Genomic DNA, 14,513 nt, shown 5'->3' on the forward strand with positions numbered 1-14,513 from the left:
TACGTGTCGTCTCTGGAGCAGTCACGTGCCGCTACGTGTCGTCTCTGGAGCTGTCACGTGCCGCTACGTGTCGTCTCTGGAGCTGCCACTTGCCTCTAGTTTGTTTTGTGTTTTTTGTTTAGTAACCCACGAACATGAAGATGGAACTGTAGATTTTGGCTGGAAAAGGAACCGCCTGTTTAACCACACTGCCTGCTTGGTTCTCTATCAGATCTGTATGGAGGTATGAAACATTAATGTAGTAACTAACATTATAAAGAGATAAAGGTCATGAAGCTGATTGTTGTCATTGTCAAATTACTTTATACATGATCATGTTTGTGCTTTTTCCCTTTTAGGGAGAGTAATAATCACGTAAACGCCTTTCTTGCTTTTGTCCAGTAATTTATGGGCTGGTTGTTCAATCTTTTCCATATAACTAAAATTCCTCAAATATTGCACATTCCAAACCATTAGTATTTTGTATGCAGCTTAACTGTTTTTTTGCTTTAATTTTCATGGTATTCCAATCCATCTGAATATTTGCCATTTGATGCAGTTACGCTATCTAAATAACCTATCCAATATTTCGGTATCATGTATGTATTTTGGCTTACAGTTGGGATCCATTTTCTCTAGTTTTTGCAGACATCCAATGGAAAATGTGCACATCACTAAAGAAATTATATATTTATATATTCATATATTTATATACTTTATATAACAATATCCTAAATATTGCATGTCTAGTGCCTGAATCTGAGTTTATTTGCTTTTTTTGTTTGAAACAGGCAAGGAAATGGAGAAAATTTGATCAAGCATAAGAGCATATGAACAAACTTAAAAATATTTTTTTTTTTTTTTTATATTATAATTTTTAAAATGTTAAAGATTTGTATGGTTTGCACAGAGAGAGAGAATAAGAGTGTGCAATGCTTTTTCTGTTCCTTGGTAAATAACATGCATTTAAATTCCTACATCCGCAAAAATGTTAAACTAGAATATTCACTATTGATTACGTGTTTATTTGGAACCCATAAGCTGATTTACAAAATATGATCGTGCTTGTGATTTGCAGTCTGATTATGCACACAAGAATATAAGAGACAGAGAGAAAATGGATTACAGTTCATGCACTTACAATAGAATAAATGTATTTTCCGAAAAACAAAAAAATGTGTACAAGAAAGTTTGAATTTATGAAGTGCAATAATTATTCTATGTTCTTATAGAATCCAGTTGCAACAGTTGTTGAAGTTGGAAGTAAACCAAAGAGCAAATGGAGACCTGTCGCTCTGGACACAGTGGTGTGTGTATACAGTTTTCCTGGTTGCTTATGTTTTTGATGTTTTTTTTTTGTCAGCTGTGAATTATTAAACATATCGGAAGTTGTTCCTTTATGTTTATTTTTATAGTTAAATGACTATTGAAATGGGCTGAGCCTGCTGGGAGAGCATACCTTAACACAAAGATCCTCTTCGCTCTCTCCTCCTCTTCGCTCTCTCCTCCTCTTCGCTCTCTCCTCCTCTTCGCTCTCTCCTCCTCTTCGCTCTCTCTCCTCCTCTTCGCTCTCTCTCCTCCTCTTCGCTCTCTCCTCCTCTTCGCTCTCTCCTCCTCCTCGCTCTCTTCTTCTCCTCCTCGCTCTCTTCTTCTCCTCCTCGCTCTCTTCTTCTCCTCCTCCCTCTCTCCTCTTCCCTCTCTCTCCTCCTCTTCCCTCTCTCTCCTCCTCTTCCCTCTCTCTCCTCCTCTTCCCTCTCTCTCCTCCTCTTCCCCCTCTGTCCTCCTCTTCCCCCTCTCTCCTCCTCTTCCCCCTCTCTCTCCTCCTCTTCCCCCTCTCTCTCCTCCTCTTCCCCCTCTCTCTCCTCCTCTTCCCCCTCTCTCTCCTCCTCTTCCCCCTCTCTCTCCTCCTCTTCCCCCTCTCTCTCCTCCTCTTCCCCCTCTCTCTCCTCCTCTTCCCCTCTCTCTCCTCCTCTTCCCCCTCTCTCTCCTCCTCTTCCCCCTCTCTCTCCTCCTCTTCCCCCTCTCTCTCCTCCTCTTCCCCCTCTCTCTCCTCCTCTTCCCCCTCTCTCTCCTCCTCTTCCCCCTCTCTCTCCTCCTCTTCCCCCTCTCTCTCCTCCTCTTCCCCCTCTCTCTCCTCCTCTTCCCCCTCTCTCTCCTCCTCTTCCCCCTCTCTCTCCTCCTCTTCCCCCTCTCTCTCCTCCTCTTCCCCCTCTCTCTCCTCCTCTTCCCCCTCTCTCTCCTCCTCTTCCCCCTCTCTCTCCTCCTCTTCCCCCTCTCTCTCCTCCTCTTCCCCCTCTCTCTCCTCCTCTTCCCCCTCTCTCTCCTCCTCTTCCCCCTCTCTCTCCTCCTCTTCCCCCTCTCTCTCCTCCTCTTCCCCCTCTCTCTCCTCCTCTTCCCCCTCTCTTCCTCCTCTTCCCCCTCTCTCTCCTCCTCTTCCCCCTCTCTCTCCTCCTCTTCCCCCTCTCTCTCCTCCTCTTCCCCCTCTCTCTCCTCCTCTTCCCCCCTCTCTCTCCTCCTCTTCCCCCTCTCTCTCCTCCTCCTCCTCCCTCTCTCTCCTCCTCCTCCTCCTCCTCCCTCTCTCTCCTCCTCCTCCTCCTCCCTCTCTTCTTCTTCTTCTTCTTCTTCTTCCTCCTTTCTTCTTCTTCTTCTTCTTCTTCTTCTTCTTCTTCTTCCTTTCTTCTTCTTCTTCTTCTTCCTTTCTTCTTCTTCTTCTTCTTCTTCCTCCTTTCTTCTTCTTCTTCTTCTTCTTCTTCCTCCTTTCTTCTTCTTCTTCTTCTTCTTCTTCCTCCTTTCTTCTTCTTCTTCTTCTTCTTCTTCTTCTTCTTCTTCTTCTTCTTCTTCTTCTTCTTCTTCTTCTTCTTCTTCCTCCTTTCTTCTTCTTCTTCTTCTTCTTCTTCCTCCTTTCTTCTTCTTCTTCTTCTTCTTCTTCTTCTTCTTCCTCCTTTCTTCTTCTTCTTCTTCTTCTTCTTCCTCCTTTCTTCTTCTTCTTCTTCTTCTTCTTCTTCCTCCTTTCTTCTTCTTCTTCCTCCTTTCTTCTTCTTCTTCTTCTTCTTCTTCCTCCTTTCTTCTTCTTCTTCTTCTTCCTCCTTTCTTATTCTTCTTCTTCTTCTTCTTCCTCCTTTCTTCTTCTTCTTCTTCTTCTTCCTCCTTTCTTCTTCTTCTTCTTCTTCTTCTTCTTCCTCCTTTCTTCTTCTTCTTCTTCTTCTTCCTCCTTTCTTCTTCTTCTTCTTCTTCTTCTTCTTCCCCCTTTCTTCTTCTTCTTCTTCTTCTTCTTCTTCTTCTTCCCCCTTTCTTCTTCTTCTTCTTCTTCTTCTTCTTCTTCTTCCCCCTTTCTTCTTCTTCTTCTTCTTCCTCCTCCTCCTCCTCCTCCTCCCTCTGTCCTCCTCCTCCTCCCTCCCTTCCACTTGGGGGCTTATTACTGCTGCTATTTGCAAAGTTTCCTAGATAATACTGCAGTATTCATATTTACAGTATAGGTGGTGGGTTCAGCAGGCAAAACCAGCTATTTTAAATTATAAAGGTAAATGAGCAATTTAATACACTCCAGTTGATAAAAGGGATTATTGGGAACACATTAAAGGGGAGAACAAAACTACAGTTCACTATCATTAACACCTTAACACAACGGTAGTTTGCCTATTGTACCTCATGACATATATATATATACGTCAGAGCTGCAGGAAGCTCCGGCATTCTTGGCTGTTAAGTTACAGCCGATAGCTGGAGTTCCTAAACTCCAGTCATCTGTCTGCATGTGGAAATGGAGCAAGATCGGTAAAGGCAGATACCTGATTGTTACAGACGGTGATACTGTGTGTGTCCAGCAGCAGAGGGAGGGAGTGGGATGAGACCTTCACAGCAGAAAATATAATGAAGGGAAAGGGCGGGATGGATGGGGAGCTACACTACAGAAAAAATGTGTGGTGAGGGGCCTTAGCTAACAATCGCAGGACGGGGAGGTGGGAAAACCACTACACTACAGAAAAAAGTATGTATACTGTCAGACAGCTGCCAGTACTAAACATAGCTACATTGAGGGGGGGGGGGGGATAGAGAGCTATTTGGGGGATCAGGGCGGTGGAAGGGTTGAGGAGGATCACTACACTGCAGAAAATGAACAAATCTATATATATTTTTTAAAATGAATAATAAAACAACCCTAAACTGCAAACTGCCAGTACCTAAGATGGTTGTGACCAGTGGGGGTGAGGGAGTGTGAAGAGAGCTGTTTGGGAGAGATCAGGTAGGGTTCAGGGGGTGGGAGGTGTCAGGTGGTAGGTTACTCTCTACACTAAAGCTAAAATTAACCTTATGACCTACCTGATTAACCCCTTTACTGACAGTAATAATAGAAGTGAGGTTCACAGCTGCCATTAGTGGCATTCTAATTACCAAAAACTAATGCTATTTCTAAACAAAGGGGATCCCAGAGAAGCATTTACATTAATTTGTGTCATGATTGCACAAGCGGTACGTAAATAATTTCAGTGAGAAACCCAAAGTTTGTGAAAGTTTCCTTTTTTTTCCCTCTCTATTTCTGTTTAAATGGTGTGATAGCAAAAATGCTAAAAATTCTCCGGTATTTGGGGAAGCTCTTCTCTGAAAGTCCCGGTAGTGAAGGGGTTAAGAAGTATTTCTCCAAGCTAGGAAGCAATAAGAAAAACAATTCCTGCAACAAATAGATATAAATATACTAACACATGAAAACTATTCATACCTGCAGGACACCAGAAACCTATGTATGAATGGAAGAGGTATTTTTACAAAAGGGGAATGAGAGATCATGCATCTTTTTTTTTTTTTCTCTAAATATTAAAATGTCTAAGGAAATTATTAAAACTGTCCATTGCAATATTGAGATTATTTAAGACATTAAACAAATTTAAAGGGATATTAAAATGCATTGCAGTGGCATATTAATAGACCAAAAAATTAAGGAGGATCAGCATAGGCTGAAATGTAAGATTGCTCAAGAACTCTCTTGTGCAATCCAACCACCTGATCGTGTGCAATTTAACCACCTGATCTTGTGTACTAATTGCAAAAGACCAGGGGTTAGGAAATAGTGTTATTACCCCTTTGCTACTGGGAATTTCAGAGAAAAACTTGCTCAAAATACAATTTTTGCTATCACTCCATTTTAACAGAAATAGAGCCCTTTTTTCTTTTTGTATTTACCATCAAAACTATATATATTTCTCTTGTAAGGTGTATCCAGTCCACGGATCATCCATTACTTGTGGGATATTCTCCTTCCCAACAGAAAGCTGCAAGAGGATCACCCACAGCAGAGATGTCTATATAGCTCCTCCCCTAACTGCCATCTCCCAGTCATTCTCTTGCATCTCTCGACAATAAAGGAAGTAGCTAGAGAGATGTGGTGAATTAATGTAGTTTATCTTCAATCAAAAGTTTATTTTCAAATGGTACCGGAGTTGTACTATTTTAGCCTCAGGCAGAAAGCTGCCTGTGGTCTTTGATGATCTTAGCAGGTTGTAACTAAGATCCATTGCTGTTCTCACACATAACTGAAGAGATGGGTAACTTCAGCTGGGGGAATGGCGTGCAGGGTCTCCTGCTCTGAGGTATGTGCAGTTTTACATTTTTCTAGAAAAATGAATATGCTAGAAAATGCTGACAATATCGGATTTATTTAAGGTAAGCCTGATTACAGTGATTTAATAACGACTGGTATCATGCTTCCTGTAAAGGGTAATATTTTTATTATTTACTCACATTACTGAATAGATATAACGTTTTGCTTGAAGTGTATAAACGTTTATTACATATTGGTGATAAAACTTTATTCTGGGGCCCAGTTTTTTCCACATGGCTGTCTAGATTTTGCCTAGGGATAGTTTTTTAAGGCCCTCTCACTGTGAGTACAAGTTGGGAGGGGCCTATTTCTTTCATGTAATTGGAAAGAGTCCATGAGCTAGTGACATATGGGATATACAATCCTACCAGGAGGGGCAAAGTTTCCCAAACCTCAAAATGCCTATAAATACACCCCTCACCACACCCACAATTCAGTTTTACAAACTTTGCCTCCTATGGAGGTGGTGAAGTAAGTTTGTGCTAAGATTTCTACGTTGATATGCGCTTCTCAGCATTGTTGAAGCCCGATTCCTCTCAGAGTACAGCGAATGTCAGAGGGACGTGAAGGGAGTATCACCTATTGAATACGATGATTTCCCTAACGGGGGTCTTTTTCATGGGTTCTCTGTTATCAGTCGTAGAGATTCATCTCCTACCTCCCTTTTCAGATCGACGATATACTCTAAAATTTACCATTACCTCTACTAGAGAACTGTTTTAGTACTGGTTTGGCTATCTGCTATATGTGGATGGGTGTCTTTTGGTAAGTATGTTTTCATTTACTTAAGACACTCTCAGCTATGGTTTGGCACTTTATGCAAACTATATAAAGTTCTAAATATATGTATTGTACTTATATTTGCCATGAGTCAGGTTCATGTATTTCCTTCTGCAGACTGTCAGTTTCATATTTGGGAATATAAACACTTTAAGAAATTTGTTTCTTACCTGGGGTTTAGTCTTTTTTCAATTTGACTTCTTTTGCATTTGCGGGTATTAGGCCCGCGGGTGCGTCAAATGTTAGACTTTATTGCATCATTTTTGGCGCGAACTTTTTGGCGCGTGAAATTACGTTTTTGATGCAACTTCGTCATTTCCGGCGTCATACGTGACGTCGAGACCTTTCACACGGCGGCGTCATTAGTGACGCAAGTGTGTCATTTCCGGTCATTTTTGGCGCCAAAAAAGTTTACGTTATGTTGTGCGTCATACTTGGCGCCAATTTTTCTTCATTATTTCAATACCCCATTGTTGTTTGCCTCCTGCTTTCTTTTCTATCAAGAGGCCTATGCTTTTGCATTTTTTCCCATTCCTGAAACTGTCATTTAAGGAAATAGATAATTTTGCTTTATATGTTTTTTCTTTTACATTGAGTAAGATGTCACAATCCGATCCTGTCTCTGAAGTTTCTGCTGGAACATTGCTGCCTGACATGGGTTCTACAAAAGCTAAGTGCATTTGTTGTAAAATTGTAGAAATTATTCCACCGAATGTCATTTGTAATAGTTGTCATGATAAACTTTTACATGCAGATAGTGTTTCTATCAGTAATAGTACATTGCCAGTTGCAGTTCCTTAAACTTCTAATGTGCATGATATACCTGTAAATTTTAAAGAATTTATTTCTGAATCTATTATGAAGGCTTTGTCTGCATTTCCACCTTCTAATAAACGTAAAAGGTCTTTTAAAACTTCTCATTTAGCTGATGAAATTTCAAATGACCAACAACATAATAATTTATTCTCTTCTGATGAGGATCTATCTGAGACAGACGATCCTTCCTCAGATATTGACACTGACAAATCTACTTATTTATTTAAAATAGAGTATATGCGTTCTTTATTAAAAGAAGTGTTAATTACTTTGGATATTGCGGTAACCAGTCCTATTGACGTTCAGTCTAATAAACGTTTAAAATCTGTTTTTAAACCTCCTGTGGTTTCTCCAGGTGTTTTTCCTATTCCTGAGGCTATTTCTGATATGATTTCTAGGGAATGGAATAAGCCAGGTACTTCCTTTATTCCTTCTTCAAGGTTTAAGAGATTGTATCCTTTACCAGCAAAATCTATAGAGTTTTGGGAAAAAAATCCCCAAAGTTGATGGGGCTATTTCTACTCTTGCTAAACGTACTACTATTCCTATGGAAGATAGTACTTCCTTTAAGGATCCTTTAGATAGGAAGCTTGAATCTTATCTAAGGAAGGCCTATTTATATTCAGGTCATCTTCTCAGACCTGCTATTTCTTTGGGTGATGTTGCGGCTGCATCAACTTTCTGGTTGGAAAATTTAGCGCAACATGAATTGGATTCTGACATATCTAGCATTGTTCGCCTACTACAACATGCTAATCCATTTTATTTGTGATGCCATTTTTGATATTATCAAAATTGATGTTAGATCCATGTCTTTAGCTGCATTAGCTAGAAGAGCTTTGTGGCTTAAATCTTGGAATGCTGATATGACATCTAAATCTAGATTACTATCTCTTTCTTTCCAAGGTAATAATTTATTTGGTTCTCAGTTGGATTCTATTATTTCAACTATCACTGGAGGAAAAGGAGTTTTTTTGCCTCAGGATAAAAAACCTAAGGGTAAATCTAAGGCTTCTAACCGTTTTCGTTCCTTTCATCAGAATAAGGAACAAAAACTCAATCCTCCTCCCAAGGAATCTGCTTCCAGTTGGAAGCCTTCCTCAAATTGGAATAAATCCAAGCCATTTAGGAAACCAAAGTCCGCCCCTAAGTCCGCATGAAGGTGCGGCCCTCATTCCAGCTCAGCTGGTAGGGGGCAGATTAAGGTTTTTCAAGGATTTTTGGATAAAATCTGTCCAAAATCATTGGATTCAGAGCATTGTCTCTCAAGGGTATCGAATAGGATTCAAAGTAAGACCTCCTGTGAGAAGATTTTTTCTCTCTCACATTCCTGTAAATCCAGTAAAAGTTCAGGCTTTTCTGAAGTGTGTTTCAGACCTGGAGTCTTCAGGGGTGATCATGCCAGTTCCTCCTCAGGAACAAGGTTTGGGGTTTTATTCGAACCTATTCATTGTACCAAAGAAAGAAAATTTGTTCAGACCAGTTCTGGATCTGAAAATTTTGAATCGTTATGTAAGAGTACCAACTTTCAAGATGGTGACTATAAGGACTATTCTGCCTTTTGTTCAGCAAGGACATTATATGTCCACAATAGACTTGCAGGATGCATACCTTCATATTCCGATTCATCCAGAACACTTTCAGTTTCTGAGATTCTCTTTTCTAGACAAGCATTACCAATTTGTTGCTCTTCTATTTGGTCTAGCAACAGCTCCAAGAATCTTTTCAAAGGTTCTGGGTGCCCTATTATCTGTAATCAGAGAACAGGGTATTGCGGTGTTTCCTTATTTGGACGATATCTTGGTACTAGCTCAGTCTTTACATACTGCAGAATCTCACACAAATCAACTAGTGTTGTTTCTTCGGAAACATGGTTGGAGGATCAATTTTACCAAAAAGTTTCTTGATTCCTCAGACAAGGGTCACCTTTTTAGGCTTCCAGATAGATTCAGTGTCCATGACTCTGTCTCTAACAGACAAGAGACGTTTAAAATTGGTTGCAGCATGTCGGCTCCTTCAGTCTCAGTCATTCCCTTCAGTGGCTATGTGCATGGAAGTTTTAGGTCTCATGACTGCAGCATCGGACGCAATCCCCTTTGCTCGTTTTCACATGAGACCTCTACAGCTTTGTATGCTGAATCAATGGTGCAGGGATTATACAAAGATATCACAATTAATATCCTTGAATCCAATGTACGACACTCTCTGACATGGTGGATATATCACCATCGTTTGGTTCAAGGGGATTCTTTTGTTCGCCCAACCTGGACTGTGATCTCAACAGATGCAAGTCTTTCAGGTTGGGGAGCTGTTTGGGGGTCTCTGACAGCACAAGGGGTTTGGAAATCTCAAGAGGCGAGATTACCAATAAATATTTTAGAACTCCGTGCAATTCTCAGGGCTCTTCAGTTCTGGCCTCTACTAAAGAGAGAACCATTCATTTGTTTTCAGACAGACAATATCACTACTGTGGCTTATGTCAATCATCGGGGTTGGACTCACAGTCCCCAAGCTATGAAAGAAGTATCTCGGATACTTGCTTGGGCGGAATCAAGCTCCTGTCTAATCTCTGCGGTGCATATCCCAGGTGTAGACAATTGGAAGGCGGATTATCTCAGCCGCCAGTCTTTACATCCAGGGGAGTGGTCTCTCCATCCAGATGTGTTTTCTCAGATTGTTCAGATGTGGGGTCTTCCAGAGATAGATCTCATGGCCTCTCATCTAAACAAGAAACTTCCCAGATACCTGACCAGGTCCAGGGATGTTCAGGCGGAAGCAGTGGATGCGCTGACACTTCCTTGGTGTTATCAACCTGCTTACATCTTCCCGCCTCTAGTTCTTCTTCCAAGAGTGATTTCCAAAATCATCATGGAACAGTCTTTTGTGTTGCTGGTGGCTCCAGCATGGCCACACAGGTTTTGGTATGCGGATCTGGTTCGGATGTCCAGTTGCCCGCCTTGGCCACTTCCGTTACGGCCGGACCTACTATCTCAAGGTCCATTTTTCCATCAGGATCTCAAATCATTAAATTTGAAGGTATGGAAATTGAACGCTTAGTTCTAAGTCATAGAGGTTTCTCTGATTCAGTGATTAATACTATGTTACAAGCTCGTAAATCTGTCTCTAGAAAGATTTATTATAGAGTTTGGAAGACTTACATTTCATAATTTCTCCTGGCATTCTTTTAGAATTCCTAGAATTTTGCAGTTTCTTCAGGATGGTTTGGATAAGGGTTTGTCTGCAAGTTCCTTGAAAGGACAAATCTCCGCTCTTTCGGTTTTATTTCACAGAAAAATTGCTATACTTCCTGATATACACTGTTTTGTACAGGCTTTAGTTCGTATTAAGCCTGTCATTAAGTCAATTTCTCCTTCTTGGAGTCTTAATTTGGTTCTGAGGGCTTTACAGGCTCCTCCATTTGAACCTATGCATTCTTTGGACATTAAACTACTTTCTTGGAAAGTGTTGTTCCTTTTGGCTATCTCTTCTGCTAGAAGAGTTTCTGAGCTATCTGCTCTTTCTTGTGAGTCTCCTTTTCTGATTTTTCATCAGGATAAGGCAGTTTTGCGGACTTCTTTTCAATTTTTACCTAAGGTTGTGAATTCTAACAATATTAGTAGAGAAATTGTTGTCCCTTCTTTATGTCCTAATCCTAAGAATTCTTTGGAGAAATCCTTACATTCTTTGGATGTGGTAAGAGCTTTGAAATATTATGTGGAAGCTACTAAAAATTTCAGGAAGACTTCTAGTCTACTGTATTTGTTTTATTTTCTGGTCCTAGGAAAGGTCAGAAAGCTTCTGCTATTTCCTTGTCTTCTTGGTTGAAACTTTTGATTCATCAAGCTTATTAGGAGTCGGGTCAAACCCCGCCTCAGAGAATTACAGCTCATTCTACTAGATCAGTCTCTACTTCATGGGCTTTTAAGAATGAAGCTTCAGTTGATCAGATTTGCAAAGCAGCCACTTGGTCCTCTCTGCATACATTTACTAAATTCTACCATTTTGATGTATTTGCTTCTTCGGAAGCAGTTTTTGGTAGAAAAGTTCTTCAGGCAGCTGTTTCAGTTTGATTCTTCTGCTTTTTGATTTAAGTTTTTTTCTTTCAAAAGTGAAAATAACTTATTTTTGGGTTGTGGATTATTTTCTCAGCGGAATATGGCTGTTTTTTGTTTTATTCCCTCCCTCTCTAGTGACTCTTGAGTGGAAGACTCCACATCTTGGGTATTGATATCCCATATGTCACTAGCTCATGGACTCTTGCCAATTACATGAAAGAAAACATAATTTATGTAAGAACTTACCTGATAAATTCATTTCTTTCATATTGGCAAGAGTCCATGAGGCCCACCCTTTTTATGGTGGTTATGATTTTTTGTATAAAGCACAATTATTTCCAAATTTCCTTTGTTGATGCTTTCTACTCCTTTCTTTATCACCCCACTGCTTGGCTATTTGTTAAACTGAATTGTGGGTGTGGTGAGGGGTGTATTTTTATAGGCATTTTGAGGTTTGGGAAACTTTGCCCCTCCTGGTAGGATTGTATATCCCATATGTCACTAGCTCATGGACTCTTGCTAATATGAAAGAAATGAATTTATCAGGTAAGTTCTTACATAAATTATATTTTTCGCGCCTAAATGCGCATTCGTTTTTGCAGCTTGAGACATCCAGCTTCCCTGAAGGAGTCCCCTGAACATTTAGGACCTCTCTAAAGGGTTTTTGTGCCTTCCAAAGTCGTATGGGCAGGTAGGGCCACAGCAGAGCTGTGGCAGTTTGTTGTGACTGTTTAAAAACGTTTATATCGTTTTTTTGATCCGGTTTTGAAACTAAGGGGTTAATTATCCATTTGCAAGTGGGTGCAATGCTCTTTCAGCCTATTATACACACTGTAAAAATTTCATAAGATTTACTGCTTTTTTTTCACTGTTTTGCAGTTTCTGTGATTGTTTTTTTCTCTTAAAGGCACAGTACCGTTTTGTTTTTTTGCTTGTTCACGATTATTAAAGTGTTTTCCAAGCTTGCTGGTCTCATTACTAGTCTGTTTAAACATGTCTGACATAGAGGAAACTCCTTGTTCATTATGTTTAGAAGCCATTGTGGAACCCCCTCTTAGAATGTGTACCAAATGCACTGATCTTACTATAAGTTATAAAGATCATATTCTGGCTTTAAAAGATTTATCACCAGAGGAAACTGACAAGGGGGAAGTTATGCCGACTAGCTCTCCCCACGTGTCAGAACCTTTGACTCCCGCTCAAGGGACGCCCGTTCAAGAGGCGCCAAGTACATCTAGCGCGCACATAGCGTTTACCTTACAAGACATGGCGGCAGTTATGGATCATACCCTTACAGCGGTATTGTCCAAACTACCAGGGTTACAAGGAAAGCGAGACAGCTCTGGGGCTAGGAGAAATACAGAGCACTCTTGACGCTTTAGTAGCTATGTCTGATATCCCCTCACAATATGCAGAAGCTGAGGAAGGAGAGCTTCTATCTGTGGGTGAATTTTCTGACTCAGGGAAGATGCTTCAACCTGATTCTGATATGTCAGCATTTAAGTTTAAGCTTGAACACCTCCACGTGTTGCTCAAGGAGGTTTTAGTTACTCTGGATGACTGTGACACCATTATAGTGCCAGAGAAATTGTGTAGATTGGATAAATACTATGCAGTGCATGTGGCGTCGAATTTTTAAATTGCCAAGTCCCATACGGACATTGTTCTGGCATTCTTGAGGTCTCATGGGTGGAAAGTGAACGAAAAGAAGAGTTCTCTATCCCTTCTCACAAGAGTTTCCTTCCTGGGAACTCTGATAGATTCTGTAGAAATGAAGATTTACCTGACAGAGGCCAGGTTGTCAAAACTTCTAAATTCTTGCCGTGTTCTTTATTCTACTTCTCGCCCTTCAGTGGCTTAATGGTAGCGGCAATGGACATAGTGCCGTTTGCCCGCCTACATCTCAGACCGCTGCAACTCTGCATGCTCAGTCAGTGGAATGGGGATTACACAGATTTGTCCCCTCTACTAAATCTGGATCAAGAGACCAGGGATTCTCTTCTCTGGTGGCTATCTCGGGTCCATCTGTCCAAAGGTATGACCTTCCGCAGGCCAGATTGGACAATAGTAACAACAGATGGGGGGTGCAGTCTGGAACTCCCTGAAGGCTCAGGGATCGTGGACTCAGGAGGAGAAACTCCTCCCAATAAACATTCTGGAACTAAGAGCGATATTCAATGCTCTTCAGGCTTGGCCTCAGCTAGCTGTGGTCAGGTTCATCAGATTTCAGTCGGACAACATCACGACTTTAGCTTACATCAACCATCAAGGGGGAACAAGGAGTTCCCTAGCAATGTTGGAGGTTTCAAAGATAATTCGATGGGCAGAGATTCACTCTTGCCATCTATCAGCTATCCATATCCCAGGAGTAGAGAACTGGGAGGCGGATTTTCTAAGTCGACAGACTTTTCACCCGGGGGAATGGGAGCTCCATCCCGAGGTGTTTGCACGGTTGATTCAACTTTGGGGCAAACCAGAACTGGATCTCATGGCGTCTCGTCAGAACGCCAAGCTTCCTTGTTACAGATCCAGGTCCAGGGATCCCAAGGCAGCACTGATAGATGCTCTAGCAGCGCCTTGGTCCTTCAACCTGGCTTATGTGTTTCCACCGTTTCCTCTGCTCCCTCGTCTGATTGCCAAGCTCAAGCAGGAGAGAGCATCAGTGATTTTGATAGCACCTGCGTGGCCACGCAGGACTTGGTATGCAGATCTCGTGGACATGTCATCCTTTCCACCATGGACTCTGCCTCTGAGACAGGACCTTCTACTTCAGGGTCCTTTCAACCATCCAAATCTAATTTCTCTGCGTCTGACTGCTTGGAGTTTGAACGCTTGATTTTATCAAAGCGTGGTTTCTCCGAGTCGGTCATTGATACCTTAATACAGGCGCGAAAGCCTGTCACCAGGAAAATCTATCATAAGATATGGTGTAAATATCTTCATTGGTGTGAATCCAAGGGTTACTCATGGAGTAAGGTCAGGATTCCTAGGATATTATCTTTTCTCCAAGAAGGATTGGAGAAGGGTTTGTGAGCTAGTTCCTTAAAGGGACAGATTTCTGCTCTGTCTATTCTTTTGCACAAACGTCTGGCTGAGGTTCCAGACGTTCAGGCGTTTTGTCAGGCTTTAGTTAGAATCAAGCCTGTGTTTAAACCTGTTGCTCCGCCATGGAGTTTAAATTTAGTTCTTAAGGTTCTTCAAGGGGTTCCATTTGAACCTTTGCATTCCATAGATATTAGGCTCTTATCTTGGAAAGTTCTGTTTTTAGTAGCTATCTCCTCGGCTCG

At 41.3% G+C, this 14,513-nt stretch overlaps 1 protein-coding gene across 1 annotated transcript in view; it reads left to right on the plus strand.

Annotated features, from left to right (window-relative positions):
* Positions 1-14,513, plus strand: part of TOP3A (DNA topoisomerase III alpha) — a 132,978-nt gene that overhangs the window by 48,172 nt on the left and 70,293 nt on the right. Inside the window, exons 9-10 of the mRNA XM_053695117.1 lie at positions 123-223; positions 1,212-1,286. Coding sequence (XP_053551092.1) covers positions 123-223; positions 1,212-1,286 — 176 coding nt within the window. The remainder of the gene's footprint in view (positions 1-122; positions 224-1,211; positions 1,287-14,513) is intronic.

The sequence above is a fragment of the Bombina bombina genome, chromosome 11, assembly GCF_027579735.1.
Source record: "Bombina bombina isolate aBomBom1 chromosome 11, aBomBom1.pri, whole genome shotgun sequence".
In the NCBI taxonomy this organism is placed as follows: domain Eukaryota; kingdom Metazoa; phylum Chordata; class Amphibia; order Anura; family Bombinatoridae; genus Bombina; species Bombina bombina.